The following is a 23,222-nucleotide window of genomic DNA, read 5'->3' as shown; positions in this document are numbered from 1 at the left end:
TCCATATGTAAAACACCATTCATGTAAGAGGGTATTTGTGCTTGTAGGGTAGTAAAACCCCAAGCCTCAGCACAACGCCCCACTAGAAAGGCTAGAAAAGGCACAGAAGTGAAGATTGCACGCCAAGGCACTGGAATTTTTTGTTGGTGAAAACCATCGTTGCGCTCAAGTGAGGTCTCAATGTATTTGCACTCCTGCGGTGAGATGAACTTCGATGATGGCGGATTATTGGCGCCGAGCACAAGCCAAAATACGCACCAAACAAGGCAGACCGACGCAGATACATAGGAAATTCCAGGCCATCCAATGGAGCTACTAGCGATGAGACCGCTAGATGCCAGCGCTATAACAGTGCCGCAATCGGTGCCAGACAAGCTGAGCGCGCCTAAGAGATTGCGTTCATGCAGTGGAGACCACTTGGCGAGATGGTCGTGTATGGCGGGAAAGATGACACCCTGAAATAAGCCCTGCAGTAAGCGTATGGCGCAAAAGATGGGCCAACCGCCAAGGCGTACACAGAGGGGCCTAATGAGGCTGCAAACAGCAGAGCCTAGTGTGGCGATGAGAATGGTAATTTTGGCGCCGTAGTGGCGACTCAGATAACCGCCTGGAAATTGAGTGATCACGTAACCCCAGTAGAAACTAGAGAGTATGTACGATTTGTGCTGCTCGTTCCAGTCGTATTCCTGTGGGTTGTGAAAAATGTTTTATTTTCTAGCTGAATGTGAGCGTAGAATATTTTCGAACTTACCGGAAAATCTGGATTTGTTGTGTTGGCATTAGTCATTGCGACTACAGCTACTGAGACGTTCAGACGACAAATATAGACAACAACAATGTTGAAGAATAGCAGTAGAGACTGCAGATGACGTACTCCAAAAAGAGGTGCTGAGGAATTATTTTGATATAAAATTTGGTTAGAATGCGATATTCGAAATAGAAATTAATTAAATGATATACAAGTACTTTTATCTATAAGTGAGATAATTTTTTGTTGGAACACACAAATATATGATTTGTTTAATTAAATTTAGTCTATCAAATTGGAATAACTGTTTCCTGTGTTTTTTAGATCATAGCCAGGCATGCTTTAATGCTTTCAAAAATAAGTGTTACCAATTTTTTTCTTCACATTATAATTTTTTTTAAGTAATTTTCAATTGTAAATTATAAATAATACTCATTATTGAATTCGTTTCGAAAAAAATTTGTAAAATGCAAGCAAGTTTGAAAAAATTCGTATCACACACGTGCACGTAAGTATGTATGTACAGTGAGTCATTTTCCAATAAATTCATTCGATCTTCGAAATTCGATCAAAAAATAATTAATGACATATTAGCACAATTGTTTTTCTGTTATTTTAATGTGGGTTTGGTGACATTATATCTGGAATACAATTTCGGGTAAATGGCTGCGGCTTTGCAGGCGAAGAATCCTAGTAGGCCATTTTTGGACGACATTTTTGCAAAAGGAGACCCAATTTTATGAAGAATGTGAGTTATGTTAGCCTTCAGGCTAGCAGTCGCCTATAATTTGTCTGCTATACCACATAGAGCACCACAGAAATTAGACGAGTCGTCTTAAATCAAGTCGAGTTGTCAATCAACGTTGCCCAACGTTTTTTGGCACAATAAAAAAGTACTTTCTGGTTACTTTTTTTAGCAAAAGTTTTAATTTCTTGCTTTTGAGTACTTTTATTGAAAATAAATGAAATTAAAAGTAGCATTGCAAGAGGACAGGCGGCCGCCGTAGCCGAATGGGTTGGTGCGTGACTGCCACTCGCAATTCACAGAGAGAACGGCGGTTCGAATCTCGGTGAAACACCAAAATTAAGAAAAATATTTTTCTAATAGCGGTCGCCCCTCGGCAGGCAATGACAAACCTCCGAGTATATTTCTGCCATGAAAAAGCTCCTCATAAAAATATCTGCCGTTCGGAGTCGGCTTGAAACTGTAGATCCCTCCATTTGTGGAACAACATCAAGACGCACACCACAAATAGGAGGAGGAGCTCGGTCAAACACCCAAAAAGAATGTACGCGCCAATTATATATATATATATATATATATTGCAAGAGGACATCACGACTACTTACGCTGATCCATGGCTTTAATTATGGTTTCATGGTTTTTTCGTAGTCATTTTCAGAAGTCATTTACCCGAACTTACCCTGTCACGAAATGGACACAACAAAATGGTGACTTTAGCCGTGGCTAACTTTAAGCACGAAAATTGAAAAAAAACTTCTACTCCTACATAAAAACCAGTAAATTCTGCATAGAAGTATTTTTGGCGTTAAATAAATTTCATTTTCAGTAATTTATTAACTTACTGTAAGCTTAGCCTCATTGTAGATGAACAGATTTGCAAATAAAACATCAGATGTTTTTTATATTCATTTTTTAAAGAAAATTTCCTTTCTTTCATTTGCTCTATCTGCCTACCAATAAAAGCAAACTGTAAGAAATGACAAGTGGTGCGAGTTTATGGTCGCAATGTGTCCAGTGCGAATGGCCAAATTAAATACTTGAGTTTTTTCAGGCGCCCACAGTCTAGCAGTCAAATTCAAAGGTTTGGAAGATTTGAGAATGGTGGTGAAGTAATTCCTTGAGTGGTACTCGCACAAAATTTAGTCCCCAATATATTAATATCTATTCATTTAAAAAAAATTTAAAAAGTGTTTTTAAAATTGATGTAACTGTAAAATTTTAAGTCATTTATTTCTTAGTTTTTTTAAATTTTGTTAAATATTTTTTTATTATTAAGAAATTAGAAAAGGTAAATTAAAATAAAATATCCATGACATGCTGCGCTTTTCCAAAAAAATTGTTAATAGAAAAGGCCTCCTTTCAAAAAAAAAAAAACAAAAGAAAAAAATGGTTCATCGAAGTAGGGAGTAAAAATTTTTCACATTTTCTGCCATTCCATTGCACACGTATGTTGGCCGATTGCCGCTTACTGTGAAGCAATTAGCACTATTTCAATGAAATCAAATTTCAACTACACCACAGGCTTGAATTGTGTGTATCAAAAAATTATTTTTTAATATGAAGCATTTAATACCAATTTTTTAAGAAAAAACTTGGGCCAGTAATTCCGGCCGTAAACCACATCAACATAGCTTGCAATTACTCTCTTCTGTCCATTTCTTTCTGGAAGATTTAATAAGAATATTAGAAAAGAGCGCTCAGAAATTTGTTTATAACCAGGCTCGCTAGAGGGTCTAAGAGTAGAAAAAACTATTTTAACCTTTACCTTTTAGCCTAAACTTGGGTGAGTTGCAACGGTTCATGTCTTTCCTTCAAGAAATTTCCGCCAAGAGCGGCAAAAACTGACCTGCGGTCTTGTTAAGATATTGATGAAGGCTTGGACTTTGTCAATTGAGGCACTTCTAGAATTCATACCTCTTCACATTAATATCCAATCTCAAGTGAGAAGGGATTTTCTATGAACAATCAGACTGTTGGCTCAGTCGCTCATCAAAAGTGCAGAAAGTTTGATATTTTTTCTGAATAAGACCCAGAAATCTCAATGTTGTTTGCAGTTTTTGCACTATTATTTTTTATTAAATATTGAACTGGTTTGGATTTCGATCTCATAGTGATGATCTGATACTTCTTTCGCTTCTCTGCTTGTGAAACTTCGACTCTTAAGTCTTATTTCGCTCTTGAGCCATTTTCAGTACACGTTGGTAACCGTATAAGGATCACTATCGGCATGCCTTTTTTTATGCTAAATACCATTGCCAGATCAAAAATTCGTCAATTAGTCTCGTTTTAATAGCATCTTAAAAAAGGTAAATTTTGTGGAAAGTGCCAAATATCTCGAGAACATTTTCTTGACATGATTTTTTGCGATTTCAAATGTGGATTAACACAAAAACAATGCTTTAGTTTTGCTTCATGTTAGTTTCAGTGAAGAGATCGTCCATCACCGATATGGATCGGTATGTGATATACCGTGAGATAATGGCAGTGTTGGACATTAGTAAAAGTCAAATAAAAACGACTTTTCCTAACCATTTAGTTGCACATAATTTGGCTGAAATTAAAAAAAAATCGCGTGAAATGGTGTAAATAAAAGCTTGAAAAATTCAGTCGCGGTGTTTCTCCAGATGTATACACATAAAAAAAAACGTATCAGGTCATGAAACTTGGATATATGTGCACGAGCCATAACACAAAAAAAAAAAATTAAACAACTGTTGGGATGTCCCAGAGTGAGTCGAATCCCACAAAAGCTGTGCGTTCACAAAGCACTTTCAAGAAAATTATTGCTTTTTTCTGCATTTATGTTAGTTACTACGCATAGATCCCCAAGGCTAATCTGTTGAAGACAATAAAGCGGTTCGATAAAATGAAAAAAAAAAAAAAATGTCCACCATTTTACGGAGGCATTTTTGATTATTCGCGCACTTACTGTTTTTTTCACATTTTTCAGATAACATTTTTGCAATTAATTTTTCACTTTGTATTTTATATTTTCAAATAAAATTAAATCTATTTGGTATTTGATATTGTTTTTACGTACAATTTTCCAAAGTAGGCACCATTGCATTTGTTTCTACTCAAATTATTTTTGCACTTTTGAATGAATTTTCGTAATGTTCCCGCTTTTAAAGCGTATCGTTTCAAACTGGAAATTCTCTAATGATTCATGTTTCTACATAAACGCGAAAAAGTGCAAACTGCGCCAGAGTTTTCAAGAACTTCCCATTGGAACCATGAAATTGTCACGCGTCAAATATTTATTTAGATAAGATTCATAATGGGTTTTACATTGGTTTCGCTAGTTCCGAGTCTTGTACCTAACACAATTAACAACTAAATTAATTGATTACATATCTTTTGCTTGTAAACATCTTTTTCGCTCTCAACTCTTCAACTGCAGACACAAAACAACAAAAATGAAATTATGAACAATGGGCGGTTACTGAATAATTTACATGGGAGTTTGCACGCATATGACTTTTTTGGAACACATTTTATTTTCAAAATTTAAAACTCTTAAAAAGTAGGTCATTTGCACTTATTGCAGTCCTTTCATTCCAAAACTCACTGCATCCCTCAGTACACATATTTTCATTTATTCACTTTTATTTTCAATTTAATTTTTATTTTTATTGTCGTTTTTTATACAGCTACAGAGCTCTAGTGATATACTTATATATGTAGCTGCTTACGTTTTTGCATTATGAAAAGTTTATATTTTCTCAAGTGCAGGCGTTTTTGCGATTACCGTTCTTTACACGGCCGCGTTTCGAAACGTTTTAAGCCAAAATTCTGCATGGATGGACTACTAAAAGCGCGCTTTTAGATTAAATAGACTTTGTAAGCAAAGCAACTTCTTAATTTAAACAGCTGGCACACACCCCCGAAATTTGCGTATTCTCTTAATTAAGAAAATATTCTAACGTCATTTTCTTTTATTTAGTTTAGTTCATTCAGTTTAGTTTATTCAGTTTAATTTATTTGTATAAATTTAGTTTATTCAAATACAAATTTTTTACAAAACTCTTCTTAGCCTATAGCAAAAAGAAAGTTTATTACTAAAACATTAACAATTACTTAAAATAACTTAGAAAACTAAGAGATTGAAAATAAAGGTTCAGAGTTTTAGCAAATTCATATGCGCTAAAGAAAAAGCAATTGATATAGAACTCGAGATTTTATTTAATTCACTAAGTGCACGCGCAATTTGGACATTACATGCATACCCCGCTCTCCAATTCTTCTTCTTTTTAATTGGCGCTATAGCCGCTTACGCAATTTTGACCTAGTTTAACAAAGCGCGCCAGTCGTTTCTTTCTCGTGCTAACCGGTGTCAATTGGACACACCAACTGAAGCCAAGTCCTTCTCCACCTGATCTTTCCAACGCAGAGGAGGCCTTTCTCTTCCTCTGCTACCACCAGCTGGTACCGCATCGAATACTTTCAAAGCCGGAGCGTTTGTATCCATTCGGACGACATGACCCAGCCAACGTAGCCGCTGGATCTTGATTCGCTGCGCTATGTCTATATCGTCGTAAAGCTCATACAGCTCATCGTTCCATCGTCTGCGATATTCGCCGTTGCCAACGTGCGAAGATCCAAAAATGTTACGCAGAATCTTTCTCTCGAATACTCCAAGCGTCGCTTCATCGGATGTTGTCATCGTCCACACTTCTGCGCCATACGTTAGGACGGGCATGATGAGAGTCTCGTACAGTGTTAGTTTTATTCGTCGAGAGAGGACTTTACTACTCAAATGCCTACTTAGTCCAAAGTAGCACTTGTTGGCAAGAGAGGTTCTTCGTTGGTTTTAAAGGCTGACATTATTATCGATGCTCTGCTGGTTCCTAAATAAACGAAGTCTTTTAGAACTTTGTAACTGTCAGCAGTGACGTGGGTGCCGATACGCGAGGGTGCCGAGTATTTGTTTGATGGCAGAAAGTACTTCGTTTTGTCCTCGTTCACCACCAGACCCTTTCGCTTTGCCTCTTTATCCAGTTTGGGGACGGCAGAACTAAAAGCGCGGTTATTAAGGCCGATAATATCGATATTATCGGCATACGCCAACAATTGTACGCTCTTATAAAATAAAATATTGTGCCTCAGCGATTAAGCTCTACGGCTCGTACGATGCTCTTCAACATCATATTAAAGAAGTCACACCACAGCGAGTCACCCTGTCTGAAACCTCGTTTGGTATCAAACGGCTCGGTGAGGTCCTTCCCAATTCTGACGGCGCTGCTGGTGTTGAGCAACGTCATCTCGCAAAGCCGTATTAGTTTTGCGGGGATACCAAATTCAGACATCGCGGCATACAGGAAACTCCTTTCCGTACTGTCGAATGCAGTTTTGAAATCGACGAAAAGATGGTGTGTGTCGATTCTCCTTTCATGGGTCTTTTCCCTGATTTGGCGTATTGTGAATATTTGGCCGATGGTAGACTTTCCAGGTCTGAAGCCACACTGATAAGGTCCAATCAGTTGGTTGACGGTGGGCTTCAGCCTTTCACACAATACGCTCGCTAGAACCTTATAGGCGATATTTAGAAGACTAATCCTGCGGTAATTGGCACAGATGGCAGGATCAACCTTCTTATGGATTGGGCAGAGCACACTTAAATTCCAATCGGCAGGCATGCTTTCATCCGACCATATTTTGCCTAGGAGCTGATGCATGCACCTTACCAGCTCCTCGCCGCCATGTTTGAATAGCTCAGCCGGCAGTCCGTCGGCGCCCGTGGCTTTGTTGTTCTTTAGTCGTGTTATTTCCTCGTCAACGATTGGGGTATCGGGATCTTCACATTCTCTATGACATGCGCAGCTGTCACTGTTTAATAGGTTCGAGAAGTGTTCCTTCCATAATTTAAGATTGCTCTGTACGGCAGACACGAGATCACCGTTTTTGTTCTTACAGGAAAACGCCGTGGTCTTAAAACCTTAAGGCCCCCGTTCTCCAATTAGCAACATAAAAAGGGAATAATATACGTGGGCTCTATTGTGGAAAGTTGAAATTGAGACGATCTAATGAAGAAGTACTTACAATATAAAGAGCCACTAGCAACATTAAACATAAAGGAGAATGAACATCTCAAACACTTGTTGTAGTGGGTGTTTATGAGAACAAATCGTAGGGGTAATAGTGGCTTAATAGTGGCTAGGGCAAGCATACCAAAATGCTTAGAATGCTGAGACGAGTCGATTTAGCTAGGTCTGCCCATCCGTGCGATAACTAGAACAAAAAAAATTAATTGCAATGAAGTTTGATTTACATTTTAGCGAAATCCCACAATATCCACATCCGCTCTCCATATAACGGTAGTTTTCAAATATTCAACTTATACAAATGAGGTTCTAATGATGAACCCAAAAAAGGAAATACGAGGCCTGTAAAATTTCGAAGAATGGGAAGTGCCATACTGATTATTAGGTAAATGCGTGTATCTCGATAAACACTTAAATAATAAAACCAAACTTGGTATATGCGTTACTCCTCTCCTCATTTAGATCTAACATAAATATTTTTGAAATCAGCTAAACAACCAGCCCACTTTTTATATGTTGAAACGGAGCTTACGTTCTGTTTTTCAAATGCCCTATGCAATGCGAAATTGAAAACGTAAATACACTGTGTGCTATGCTTTGCGTCATGCTTTCCTCTACGATAATGACTCATTACAAGAGCCCCCCGAGCCATAAGGTTCAATAAGTTTGAAGAAGGTCGTCGTTAGCCGCATCCCATTGATGTGCGTAAATGCATTGCAACAAGCTCTTCCTCATAAGTGGCTTTCTCAAAAGGCTCATTTTATATTAAAAGCTCAAATAAAATCGCAATTATGTTCACTCCGAAGTTTAGACGATACTCTCGTTATCTTCGGACATCCAACTCTAACTCCTAATATTATTTCGTATTATGTTTGGAAACAGTAACATTGTCTGATGAAATGGAGTGCTGGAAACAAAGGCTTTGAGAATTAATTAATAATCATAGTAATGACCATTATGACTGGAGATAAAATAAAGGATAAATTTAAAGGATGAAAATTAAATTTTCGTAACATACCATAATTGAATATGACCCAAGTAAATATAATATGTTACATTTTGGTGATATGATAAAATTTGGTAGGATAAAATTTCTAATAATATCTTAAACAAGAGTAGATATATGATAAAATTTGACAGAGTCTTCAGTTGGGATTGGAAAGAGAAGGCGAAAAATGTTGTTGTCTTAAAATGTCGATATTTTTCATCAACTCCTTGTAACGCCGAAATCATACTTAGGGCCGTTTTCTCATCTTACCAATAGAGTGCCCTTTCCTAACCGATACAATAAATTGCTTGTCGCTTTAAAGTGCCGTTTGACTCTTTTCGGTTTCTCAGCAATTCTACAAACAAAAATTTAACTCAAGAGCAATTTATTTGTATCGGAGTTTTAAAAATATGTGGAAGTAGCTATCATCATTCTATAACTTCAATTCTTACTCTCACCTACACGAGGCACATCCTGGTATCCTGGACCATAGCTAAAGATGAGATATCCAATCGTGCCCACGACAGCCGATTCTGTGTTACCGGAACGACCCGGATTTATATACGTCCAAGGACTGTCACTCCAGCAGCATTTCTGGTACATCTATGGGGAATGTTTGTGCTGCTACAGCAACAACAACGAGGTATCCAATACGCGTGGGAGTCTATGGAAAGGTGGAGGCCCCATGCTCCATTCGGGATAAAAGGAATTGATGAAGAAGAATTTATTTGCAAATTACAATTTCAACTCACTTAACCTTGAACCTAGGAACGAAATTTTAAAGGGAGTATCAACTGACCTTTAATTACATCAACCCGATTGTTTAAGAAGCGATTGAGAGAATAAAAATGTTTTTACTGTCAATATAAAAAGTTCTGTTAAGTTTGATGTTAGTTAAAGATGAGCCTAAAGAAGCCTAAAAAGCAAGAATGCGAAAAATTTTAAAATATCGAACAGAATAATAAACAAAAAGAAAATGTTTACAAAAACTTCGGGTTTATTTTTCCTCAAAGTAAAGCAGTTCCAAACAAGAGTATTGTTGGATTGACATATTATTTATTTAGAGAGAGTTTTTTGACTTTCTTAAGTTTCAAAAGCATATGCCGATGACTTGGTCCTAATGGTCTCAGGAGCCTTCCCATCAGTAATGACTGAAATTTTGGAAGGTGCACTGGCTACACTCAGTAGTTGGGCTGCCAGTTGCGTTCTTAGAGTCAACTCTAACAAAACGGAGTTGATGCTATTCACCACGAAATACAAACCTCCGCCTTTTAAGCTTCCAGACTAAACAACCAGTGTCTTACACTCGTATCGGAAGTCAGGTATCTGCACATAGAAAATCGAGTTAAGAAGGCCAGTATAGCCTTCTACGCCTGTAAATCTATGTTCGGAAAAAATGGGGTCTCAAGCCACGTGTCGAACTTTGGATGTACCACTTAGTGGTTGTGCCAATTTTAACATATGGTTGCCTAGTTTGGCATGGTAGAACATGCCCCACTGCTGCGCTCAACGTTATTCTGCACTACCTGTGTATCTGCAGGTTAAATCCATTGCTGCTCAGAGACCTATTAGGCTGAAGCAGCTTTTTCAAGCAGAGGTCTTCGCGATCCTGCAGGCATGCAAAATGCTTCGGGATCGCTGTTTGGAGGGAGACATTAATATTTTTTCCTATAGACACGCTGCGATAAAGGCCCTGTCGTCGCCGTATTGTAGCTCTTCTGGTTAAATCCTGTAAGGAGGAACTCAAACGTCTCGAACATGCAGGAAACATTTCCCTTATCTGGGTTCCTGGGCACAGGAATATAGAGGGAAATGAAATTCCGACGAGCTTGCCAGGAAGGGGTCGACAGAATCGGTTTCAGTTGTCCCCTTCTCAGACAACGGTGTCCCCTTGACCGTTGTTAAAGGGAAACTACACAGTTTCTTTCTCATCGTCTCATCGTGTGCTATTTAGAAAACACTATGGCCTCAATATGATAGAAACAGAACGCTTAAGGTGATGGGGATCCCCCGCCATTAAATTTCCAAACTCATTGCGTTGTTCACTGGCTGATCGGTACTCATGCAGAGAAGCTTGGAATTCCGTAAAACTCCTATTGCAGAAGCTGTGGCGATCCTGCAGAGAAAGGACTGTTGAGCACTTTCTCTGCAAATGTCCGGCTCTGGCGGCTAGGCGCTTGAGATTCCTTAGCCCTTTGGCGATGACTTGAAGAAATTCTCCTGCCTAGATCCCTTTTCTCTCCTCCACTACATCAACAGCACTGGAAGGCTGTAGAAGTTTTCTTTGCACAGGTAATGGTCCACATTATGGTATCAAAACGGCACGTAAGTGCTACTTGAAGTGTGCCTGTGGCACTCTTGCCATTTTACTTATCTACCTAAGTTTCAAAATAATTTGAGAACTTTTTTTTTGTTGATTTTTTTTTTGACCTATTTTGATCTCGGAACTTGTTTCGTCATTTTGGTTTCGATCTTCCGATTCTCTATTTATCGTGCCAGACTTTCATTACTTTCAGCATTACATTTGAAAACGAGGGAATGTACATTTGATCGGGAATGTTTGATTCTCTATGGATTCCCTCGCTGACGTTTTATGTAATAGGTACATTCATTATCAACGAAACCTCAAGTTCATGTTTATTGGGTTACAAATTTGTTTCAAAAACGTGTTAAAATAATTGTACGTAGATTCATATGTATGTATGTATGTGTGTAGAGCAAGCACTTGTACAACGACGTTAATTTTGAGGGTAATGCGTCACTATTTCATCTAAATAAGAATAAATATGAGAAGACGGTGTGTAAATATTTTCGTAACAGATATTAAACAAACACAACAAAAGGAAAAATAACAATTAGTAAAGAGTGTTCAGCTATTGATTTATTTCCATTTATGAAAACATATGGGATATACTATATTTGTTTGCTAATTTTTATAGACTTGTGCTCAAAATAATAGTAGCGCGACGAATTACTAATTTTTAACTACTTTTTTATATTTAAGTTTTATTTTGATATTTTTTTAAATTCTATTACAAAAAATATATATATGTATATATATAATTGGCACGTACACCCTTTTTGGGTGTTTGGCCGAGCTCCTCCTCGTATTTGTGGTGTGCGTCTTGATGTTGTTCCACAATTGGAGGGACCTACAGTTTTAAGCCGATTTCGAACGGCAGATATTTTTTATGAAGAGCTTTTTCATGGCAGAAATACACTCGGAGGTTTGCCATTGCTTGCCTACGTTCTCTCTGTGAATTCCGAATGGTAGTCACGCACCAACCCATTCGGCTACGGCGGCCGCCCAAAAAATATTTATACAAAATTCACAAAAATTTAAGAAATTTTAAAAAATACATCATGTGTTTTTATTCAACATTTTCAAAAAAATGTTGGGTATGTAGTTTTATAGCATTATCAATTTTAGAGGAGCAAGTGCAATATTAAGGTGGCTCCAAATTCTCATTAATTTTTGGAATTTTATTTTGTTGAGGTAGTTGTTTCTTCCTACAAGAGACTACCGAAAATGCGCTTTATATGGAAGAGAATTCTCAATACTTCAGTGAAAAAAACTGTCAAAATCGATGCGATTTTTGAGCAACTTCGAGCTTACATTTTTCATTTCTAGCTTTTCTAAAGATTTTGGGTTTTGTCGTAGAATGCAGTAAACTTTTTAAAAACATACGAAAAAGATTAAATACAAAAAAAAAGTAGTAAAAACTTGGTAATTCGTCGCGCCAATTTTGTTTCGAAATAGTTTTATTTTGATGATAAACAGCTTCAGTTCTACAGAGCTACCTTTCTCCATTAGCAGTGTGAAAGGTGGTGCATAAGTTTAATTTAAAATGTAGTATCTATATTTTAGGATAAAATCTTGGAAAAGTTTCTTCCTAGTACAAGAGCTACCTATGTATAGATATGTAAGCTGAGGGAATGGGTTAAGACGATTTGTGTGGTATTCTTTTCATTGAAACTCAATAGGGGCCCGTTAAAAAGGGATGCACCTCCAGAAGTGATCTTTCTAGCAAAGTATAAGAGCCTAGCTTAGGATGATTCCAAACCAGGAGCAGTGGCAGTCAGTCTAGATCAAAGGAAGATACAGAAGACACAAGAGGCGAGCCCATAGCATGAAAGCTGGCTACAACACTTGGCGCAGTAAACGACGATCGCACGCATCAGGTACCCTACCTCACCCACCCACTAAAAAAAATGATCTTAAGTCCTATATGATTATTAAATTGTATCAAAAGATACTCTTATTTCCTTTTAAAAATCTTTCATTATTAATTTCTATAGAACTTTCCTTCTTTCATATATGTACTTACATATGTATGTATGTGCATATGTATGATTTTTAATACCTTATTTAATCGCTGTACAATACAACAAGTCGTTTTTCAAAGACGCAGTTTGTCTTTTGGAGGACGTTGAAGATGGTTGATCCAGCGTTAGAAGTAGCCAAATTTCATCTGAATGGAACACCAAACTAGTCAGCACTTAGAAAGGCTGCTACAACAACAACAACATAAATAAATAAATAAAGACATCGGTTTGTCCTTTGTTTGGTAGAACTGCATAACTTTCTTCTTGACTGAACAACCTCTTGGGTACTGTAAAGTATCTACGCAAAACGGAAAGCAAATAAACAGCGGAAAGCAAATAAACAACGGAAAATATAACTGTTGTGTAAATGTGTTTACATCTTTGGCAAACTCACACTCTAAAAAAACAATTTGGTTTTTAAAGAAATCTGTCATCAGACAAGTATCGGGTATTTTTTAAGAGCTTGAGAAATTCAAGCTATAATACAAAAAAGAAATATTCTTGGAATGAATTCATTTTTATTACAATCTGGTAAATAATTCCATGGCATTTATTTTTTTAATATGATTTCCTGCATATGTCCACCGCGGATGCGAGTTACGTGGTCCATTCGATCAGCCACATCCAAACCAAATGCCGTCGATGTTTAGCTGATTAATTTTTGGAAATAAAAATTCAAAATTAATTTTTGGAAACAAAAATTCAGTCAGCCTGCCATTTCTCAGGCTCTCGAACTCTTAGTTTCGTCGAAGAGTCAGGTGCGGCAGGACTTGGTGTATTTCGTTTTTCGGTTAAAGGAGTACTCTCCTCGACAACACCTGTTTTTCGAGCTGTTTCGGGGGTGTCACCTCCGATTTCTTTCGTTGATGTGTACGGCAAGAGACGACATTTACCGATTTTCTCATCTCGAGTCCAACCTTTTCTGCAGTTTTTCATGACGTCGAATAGTTCATCGAGCACTGAGATTCCGGTCTTTATTTCCGTGGATGTATTCCTACTCTTCAATATATGTAACTGCTTTCATCTTCCTAAGCACTCTTAAACATTTCTCTTCGGCTTCCACTTCTTCAACTAGCATTTTGAGAATAAAGTCTTGTCGCGAAGATGCAGTTTTTTCCCCTTTCTGTGTTTGCGTCCTTTGCAGTTACAGGGGTTTGTGACGGCGTATTGGGCGCATTTGCAGTATTTTTAGCCTTTTTTGACATTACTCTTACGTCTAATTCTTGAGGCGTCATTTCAGCTCCTTCATTGACCGCCTTTGATTTTTCTATAGTTGGCAATGATCCAATCATAAGAGGCGTATTCGCTTTTTGTGGTGGCGAGCGAAGCAATCGAGGTTTCCTTACGAAAGGGCTCTGCTCTAGATCTCCATCATTAATGACCTTCTGCTGTTTGTCTTCTTTTTGTCTTTTTTCCATAATTTTTTCCTTATTTTTTTATATAACAAACTCGTCGTGTGCAGGGGGGCGGGCCGAAATAATCAAGAGCGGGTGTACCCTCGGAGGCAATGCTCCTACCCCAGTTCCCTGAGGCCTGACCTACGCTTTACCGATCCCGGAAAACACGGACGAACTGGCGCTCGCCCGGAGCAACGAAAGCTACTACTCTTTCGCCCAATGAACACTTCCTGACCAGGGTCCAAGGCGGCTGGTTACTGATATACACCGGAGCTAACACATCGGCAGAGCGAACACACATCACCCCTTTGAGGTCGCAGGTGGAAAGCCATACGACCTATCCAGGGACTCGCCGTGCGCCCCGTTGAATACATTTGCACCTAACATCGTGAACAACACTGACCAATATATCGCCTAATATGGGAACAGACATGTGCTGGATTTTGTCTCCTAACTTTCTAGCTAACTCTTACAAAGTCGCTGAAACGAGGGACATCTTGACTAGGGTCCGCGGGGTCGTCGTATCCGTCACCTCCTTGAGGGGGATGGCCTTGCGGGCAGAGATTGTGTTGATGATATACGAGGAGAATCAATCAATGACACTTCGTTGCCATTGAACAACGACGGATTGGAAGAGTGTGTGAATGCATGTGAACTGAGCGGGCAGAATTCGGCTGCCGAGTAAACTGTGACGTAGCAGCCGAAGTTACGCGCACAATTTTCATTTTCACCGTAGTTAAAGATCAAGCCTGGGAAAACTATCATCCTCGGCTCGATACCGCCCGCCATTCACCGTGACGGCAGCTCCTTTCTCATTTCGAAAGCAATAAGGGCTCTATGAAGCTGTTGAACAGATTTATTTTTTTGAGAGTAAATTTCCGCAATTTGAAAGCGACCATATTCGAATATATCGCATACAGATTTCAGTCCCGATGATAACTGTCTCTTTCGCACAGTGGTCAAAAAATACCACATAACGACTCAAAAAATTTAAATCATTTTTTTTTTTTCAAATCTAACAGCCAAAATCAATGCTACTATAGTTGGAGTTATCACACATTCATTTTGCTCCCGATTGGAGACGGTTAAGGAATATCGTACAAGTTTTGGTCCCGGTGGGAGACAGTTAAAGCTTTCGTCCAGTGGCCAAATGCATTTGACTTATTAAGGGCCACCGTAATGCACGTATGTATGTGTACAGCCAAATACATTTCTCCACTTAACGCAGTCTAGAGCAGCAGTTGCGGGAAGTTCAATTACTGTGCATTACTTATAGATGTATGTGTGTATGTATGTATGCATGTGTGTACTACGAATCCAATGTATGCAGAATGGACAGCATGCAAATTTATACTTAAAACTCAGGCACTTATATTTGTATCCCATGGAATTAGTTTACTTCGTCTAGCATATTTGCATCTACAAAATCAATTTTTCACCAAGAATGAAAGAAGGAAAGAAAAGAGATAAGAAAATTGGAACATTTTTCATCACTTCATTACTTCAATGCACTTATGAATTCAATTTGCATTGCAACATCTTCATCTGAGCACATCATTACAGCATACAGTTTTAAACGCGAATACATACATACATACACACAATGGGCATAATGCATCTCGACATATTGGCATCTCTGTTGGACTTGCCGTCGTCAGTCACTTGTTGCTGATGATTTTGCAGTTCATTTACGGCTCTGATTGAACGCCTCCAAAAGCTTCCAGTGTTCATACGGCATATGAATGCACAAACACACATACATACATGCGTATAAATATCGCACATTTCTTCATCGGTTTGCGGTCCAACTGCATATTCAATAGTGCCGCACTATTGGCTGTCGCTTGGACGCCTCATTCCGGCGTCAAGTTGTTTTGCGCTCGTGTTGCAATTTCAGAGATATGGAACACTTATCCATTGAGATTGGAAAAGCTCATTAATGTCGAAAAAGATTATCTCTCATTGATTTTCGTGCGGTCATTTTGAAAGAAGATTTTTGGGTCACTTCCGAAGGGGAATTCTGCTCTTCTGATTTGTGATTTTTGAGAAAGAGTATAGGCTTTATAATCTCGTGTAAGCGCTTACATATCACCCTGTATCTGACGCCAAATATGCCCTGCTGCTTTGAATAAAGAAGCTAATATTGTTTTCCATTTTCTTTTTTTCAGATTATGTTTCTTTATTGTGCTGATCAGCACTTTAGTTAGCGCAGACATAACGACTGTGGAGCGGATACGGGTAAGTGATTTAAATATAATTCATAAATACATACATACATAAATGCAATTATAGGTGAGAAATATTTGTACTACTTGCAAAAAAAATATACATCTCATGTAACAGTGGATGCCGTTTTACTCAAAATACGTTCAATACATAGGCTACACACACAAACAAAATTTTTAGAATTTTTCTAGTTTCTAGTTCTAATTTTAGTTTAATAAAGTGCAAGTCTCATTTTTTTCGGATATATAAAGTACATAGTCAGAACGCTTAAGGTGATGGGAGTCCCCCGCCATTCAATTTCCAAACTCATTGCAGTGCTCACTGGTCACTGGGTGATCGGCACTCATGCGGAGAAGCTTGGAACCCCGTACAAACCCTATTGCAGAAGCTGTGGGGATCCTACAGAGAAATAGACTGTTGAGCATTTTCCCTGAAAATGTCCGGCTTTGGTTGCTAGGCGCTTGAGATTCCTTAGCGTGCCCTTTGGGGATGACTTGCAGAAATTCTCCTGCCTAGATCCCTTTTCTCTCCTCCACTACATCAACAGCACTGGATGGCTGTATAAGGTTTTCTCTTCCCAATAATTTTTCTTTGCACAGGTAATGGTCCACATTATGGTATCAAAACGGCACGTAAGTGCTACTTGAAGTCTTGCCATTTTACCTACCTACCTACCTACCTAAAGTACATAGTCGAGTTTTTTTTATGTGGAATAAGGGTGTAGCACGCCCTACTAAAAAAACAAAAAAATTAACAATGCCTTGTAGTCACTTGAAAGCAAAATGACAGCAAAAGAAAAAGTCGAATTCTCAATTTTCCTATTCCTGTTGCTTCGCTTTCGTGCTGCAAAGATGCTTACAGCCCAGTAACAGTCGAGTTGCATACTTTTTCATAATTTTTCAGCAAATCGACATGCCTTTTATTGGGTCCATATTCGAAAAAAAAACATAATTTCTAAGGTAATCAACTCAAATCACAAATTCAAAGGTTTTTAGAAATACCTCTCCTCCTGCTCCGAGCTTATATTGCGAGTCAGAAATATTTATTTTCCATCTAAATTGCGCCGTTGTTTTTGCTGTTTTTCCTACAGATAGGGGGAATTGCAGCCCTATCGCTTCACTGAATGCCAGATGATCTCAATGAAATTCTTCTTCATCAAATAAATGCATTCCAAAAACTTTTCTGATAAATTCATGGTTGATGAGGTATTGAATCCAGGATCTTCAGATTCCTATAGTTAAATTAGTTTTTTGTATAAATTCCATAAAAAAAACATGCGCACTTTTTCCATTATTTTATTTGTTCTACTTGTACTCGTTACCTTAAAGCAGCCGTAATTTCTTAATGAATTCAAGTCGGCGTGGTGTGTTCGAAAGAAAACTAAGACGGTTGCATTTTAGTTCAACAATTTGTAAGACATTTGTATCGAATTGAATTAAACTGGTGACAACCTAACAACCCGTAAAGTAAACCAAGTAGGCTTTTAAAGTTCAAAAATCTTTTAAACTAAGCTAGGAATATGTGGCGTCATCTTAAAGTTTATAACCAAAATAATCAGAGTAAAAAAATTCAAACAAATTTTTTTGTGTCTCATTAGAATAGCAAATATTAAGGGTACTCAGACAAATTTCGGTACTTTGGCGGTTTGTTAGTTTGCAAATGTGTTTTACTGTGAATGTCGTTTTCGGCTTATTTCTGTTATAATACAATTAGGTTCACATATAACGAGATTATCTACTTTTCCGACTTAACTCCAATCTGTAATTAAAAAGCGAGATTATCCATACAAAATTTTCGAAGTAAAAAATAAACAAAAATAATTCTAGCTATTCTTCTAATAAAATTTTTCCTAGATATTAGTAATTAAACATTCATATTGCAGAAAAAGACGCTTTGGCCTGCAATTCTCTTCTTCTTCTTAATTGGCGCTATAACCGCTCACGCGATTTTGGCCGAGTTTAACAAAGCGCGCCAGTCGTTTCTTTCTCGTGCTAACCGGCGCCAATTGGACACACCAAGTGAAGCCAAGTCCTTCTCCATCTGATTTTTTCAACGCAAAGGTGGCCTTCCTCTTCCTCTGCTACCACCAGCTGGTACCGCATCAAATACTTTCAGAGACGGAGCGTTTGTATTCATTCGAACGACATGACCCAGCCAACGTAGCCGCTGGATCTTTATTCGCTGCGCTTATGTCGTCGTAAAGCTCGTACAGCTCATCGTTCCATCGCCTGCGATATTCGCCGTTGTCTATCTTTCTCTCACACACTCCAAGCCTCGGTTCATCGGATGTTGTCATCGTCCAAGCTTCTGCGCCATACGTTAGGACGGGCATGATGAGAGCCTTGTAGAGTGTTAGTTTTGTTCGTCTAGAGACCTACTTAGTCCAAAGTAGCACTTGTTGGCAAGAGAGATTCTTCTCAATTCTGACGGCGCTGCTGGTATTGAGCAACGTCGAATGCAGTTTTGAAATCGACAAAAAGATGGTGTGTGTCGATTCTCCTTTCATGGGTCTTTTCCAAGATTTGGCGTATTGTGAATATTTGGCCGATGGTAGACTTTCCAGGTCTGAGGGCACACTGATAAGGTCCAATCAGTTGGTTGGCGGTTGGCTTCAGCCTTTCACACAATACGCTCGCTAGAACCTTATAGGCGATATTTAGAAGACTAATCCCGCGGTAATTGGCACAGATGGCAGGATCGCCCTTCTTATGGATTGGGCAGAGCACACTTAAATAAATTGCTAATCTCTGCATGTGTGAACGGACTTTTAGTTTGGTAATGCTCTTGCGCACCAGCTGAATCTTGCAAACGAGTTTCGCAAAGTTCACGGGAAGAAAATATCCTTGAAATATAAAATTTTCGATTATAAAATCATGCAATAACCACAAGCATTAGAATAAAGAAAATAACATTACTTTGCCGGCAAAGCAAAGGGGGTTGAGTTCCTGTTAGTAAACATTAGTAAACAAATATAGTAATAATAACCTTAATAAATTATTTGCATGCTTTGTATCTGATTTTGCTACCAATGTGAGCGATTTTAACACTATCTTAATACACTTTTGAGTAGTGAAATGCCTACCACTTCTCATATATTCAAAAATATTCCTACATAAATGAGAAGGACATATCCATACTTGCTATTCATTTATATCTTAAAATCATTTCTTGACTTATTTGCGTGTACTCTATTACTACCACTGAGTGGCGATCTACGTACATATGTAGATATAAACGCAAGTGAAAAGGTGCTGTAAGAAGCGCTGAAGAATTTGTTATTCGCTTGGATGAAAAATACTGTGTTACATAATTTTAGGCAGTTTTAAAGACAGGCGCGCTGTTGAATATCAACAACAAATTAAACGTTTATTTCAAGTAGGGTTTGCTTTTATTTATTAGACGCGTAGTAATATATGTATATTCGGCTAAGTGCTTTTAGATATATACATAAATGATGAGTTTAACTGCTCTCTTAACTTTCCGATTCCAAGGCGAAGCTGAGTGGAAAAAACCATTTTTTCAGTTAAATTTCAGGTACTGTACATTTCATGGCAAAAAGGAAAAAAAAGGAATTAAAAAAAGAATTAAAAAAATTTTTGTTTTTTAATTTTATTTTTTTTAACGAAATATTATAATTTAGGAAATTATATAGCCTGCGTTCAAAGTAAATAAATAAGAAATAAAAATAAAGTTATTAATTTTTTTTTTTAAGAAAATATTTTTTTTTTATAGAAAATTACATAATTGGCAGTTTATACTTGTAAACTATTGAAAATATGTAGTTAAACAACATTTTGGGTCTTGTTAACTGCCTCAGAACTATCGTATGTATGCCAGGCCACAGAGGGAAACGCTAGAACACCTTCTATGTTCCTGTCCTGCATTAGCTAGAACCAGATTAAAATGCTTAGGAGCTTTACTATATGAGAATTTACAATTTCTCTCGGTGATAGGCTTCAGAGTTTACTTAGATTCACAAAAGACGCAGACGTATTACAAGATGTCTACTACAAAGAAACGTAAGGGTCTACCTCCATCTGGTAACCCTAAGGATCAATAGGTCTATGTGATGGCTTTTAGCCAGCCAGGTCAACCTAACCTAACCTAACCTAACTACTGATTACCAGGACAAACTTCGTGGGACAAATTTTGTTTTCAAAAAGTAAATAAATGAGAAATAAAAAAAGGAATAAAGAAAAATTGGTTTAAGAAATTAAAATTTTAAAATTTAATAAATTTAAAAAAATGTTTAAGAAGAGATTTAAAAAAAAATTTTTTTTTTAATTTGTTTCTAAGAATATGTTTTAAGAAAAAAATTTTTTTTTATTTTTTAAGAAAGTATTGTTTTTTAGGAAATTAGATTTAACACCTTAATCCCATGTCGATGGGTCGTTCGTGTTTGTTGAGAAATCGTGAATTTTTTATGAAACTACTTTCTCGAGAAAAATATAACCTATTATTTATATGCTATTGCTACGAAAATGTGGACATCCGAAATTGTTTTGTATTGCATCTGGGAATAGAAAAAAGTCTAAATTTTCAAAATTTATAAATTCAATGTAATAAAATAGTTCATTTCACTTCCATTTTTTGTAGCAATTAAAGTTTTCCTCCAACTATTTTCTAGATCCTTTGTACTCAGATAACCCAAAACAAACTTTAAAACACTCTCCATCACATTTCGTAGAGAGCTTAAAATGACACACATCCACTTGGTCAGAGTACAACAGAATAAGAAATGAATATGCAGCCCTATGAATATTCTGAGAAAATTAATAAATGCGACATTATTGCACAAAGGGAAGCCACCATTAGTGTAAAGATGTCTTGTCGTTCATTATGATTTCGTATACAAAATTATACTTTTCTTGGGCCGTATTTAGTAGGGCGTGAGATTAAGTTAACCTCGGCTAAGGGGCAGCATTTGGTGAGAAGTTTTAAATTTGTAAGGGGAAATCTTTAGTCTTCACCAAAATTCAACTCAACGAAGAGCAGCTTATGTCGATATTGTCTCGTCGATGTTTGTGAACACTGAAGGGGGAAATTTACAGCTGAAGAGTCTATGCCATAATTGTTATTGCTTCTTCGACTAATTTTCGTTCGATGTTTTAATTCAGCGTATATCTCTTAGTTGTTTTCCTTGTCGTTCTGCTTCATGTGTTAACCGAACACCCTAGAGATGACCTCTTCTGCTCGCTAATCGCTAATGTGTTCGAGGACGTCCGAGTTTGTTTTCAACATGCCTGTTTTTAATATAAAATACCCAATATGAATACCCAAAATTTGCAAATTTTATCGTACATTCGTATAACTCAAAGCATTTTTTTCATCAAAAATCAAACACAATCTTATGTTAAGTGAAGATACTTCAAAACTTATTTATAATTCAATAATGGGCGTGCTGTAATTAATTGCTTTGTCAAATGCCGTAGTTAAATAAAGTTACATCATTTTCCCTTTGATTGTTTTTTTGTAAAATAATACTTGTATAATTTTATGATGCCATAAACACTTGGCAGTTGCGGTTGTACTCACACATTTGCATTTGACCTTCTCCTACAAAATTACTGAACTCTAAAAGAATTCTTGCAATGCACGCAGTGGCCCAAAAAATTTTTGAACTGTGAAAAAATAGCCGAATTTAGTCGAACTTTTCCCATGGGTGCGTCCGTCGCCAACAAAAATGATTTTCAAATTCAAGCCTAACAAAATCGAACTAACAACAACAATGTGAACATTATGATAAAAATCAGCTGTAACGCGCCTTACTCGTCTTTAATTGTACGCAACAGTAAATACAACAAAAGCAGCAACAACGAAAACGATACAAAACAATATCCAAAATGAGAATCAATTTGCGGCTAAAATTTCATGTGAGACGCATCGTGCAACAAGTAATTTACGTGTCAATTGACCTTCACAAGAACCAACAAGACCAACAACAACAAAAAACAAAAACAAATAAAAAATAATTACATTGGCTACATGAACTGTTTTACAACAACAAAAATGTCACCATTCGTATATGTGTGTATGCGTGTGTGTATGTATGCGCGCGACATTTCGTCACAACGTTCAATGATCCATCAAATTTGTTCCAAATTTTGATAATCACTGTCAACGCAACCGGCTGTAATGGACGCCAAACCCCTAAAACGCTGATATCCATCCATGGCTCATTCTTATATATGTAAAATGTGTGTATTTAGTTGATGAATTTTGTTCTTGCTTTTCAATGAATGTACTTCCGTTTACTGTAGCTCATAGAATCTGAGCAGATGATGAGCTTTGCACGCTGAGTGATGAGCAATGAGTAAAAAGCGCTGACGGGTGTTCATTCTAATGATTTCAGATGTCGGCATTAAGCAAACTAAATAGAAACATGTGCTCCATATTCAAAGACACTGATGTACATATGTACATATATATATACATATATAAATATATATGTGTATAGTTGGTTTGTTGGAAGAACGTTGTAGCTCAATATATAAAAAATATACTTCATTCTTCTGCAAAAACATTAACAAATTTTCGTCGAAATTCCACACTTTTAAATTAGAATCTTTAGAAAATTTTCGGGTATACAATTTTCAATTCATTGAATGTTTGAAGCGTTCAAAATCACATTGACAATATTTTTTTGTTGGATTTTTCTTCCATGTAAAAAAATGTCGAGCACTCGTTTTAAACATGACCTTAGCAAAAAAATGATTGCAATTAAATAAGAAGCAAGGGCCGGTGTTGATTT

At 37.2% G+C, this 23,222-nt stretch overlaps 1 protein-coding gene across 1 annotated transcript in view; it reads left to right on the top strand.

The window, feature by feature from the left end:
* The window catches only part of LOC129246887 (thrombospondin type-1 domain-containing protein 4), a 160,300-nt gene that overhangs the window by 14,296 nt on the left and 122,782 nt on the right, over positions 1 to 23,222 (top strand). The window contains exon 2 of the mRNA XM_054885598.1: positions 16,414 to 16,483. Coding sequence (XP_054741573.1) covers positions 16,414 to 16,483 — 70 coding nt within the window. The remainder of the gene's footprint in view (positions 1 to 16,413; positions 16,484 to 23,222) is intronic.

This window comes from Anastrepha obliqua, chromosome 5 (genome assembly GCF_027943255.1).
Source record: "Anastrepha obliqua isolate idAnaObli1 chromosome 5, idAnaObli1_1.0, whole genome shotgun sequence".
Lineage (NCBI taxonomy): Eukaryota > Metazoa > Arthropoda > Insecta > Diptera > Tephritidae > Anastrepha > Anastrepha obliqua.
This window is presented reverse-complemented; position numbering and strand designations above follow the sequence as displayed.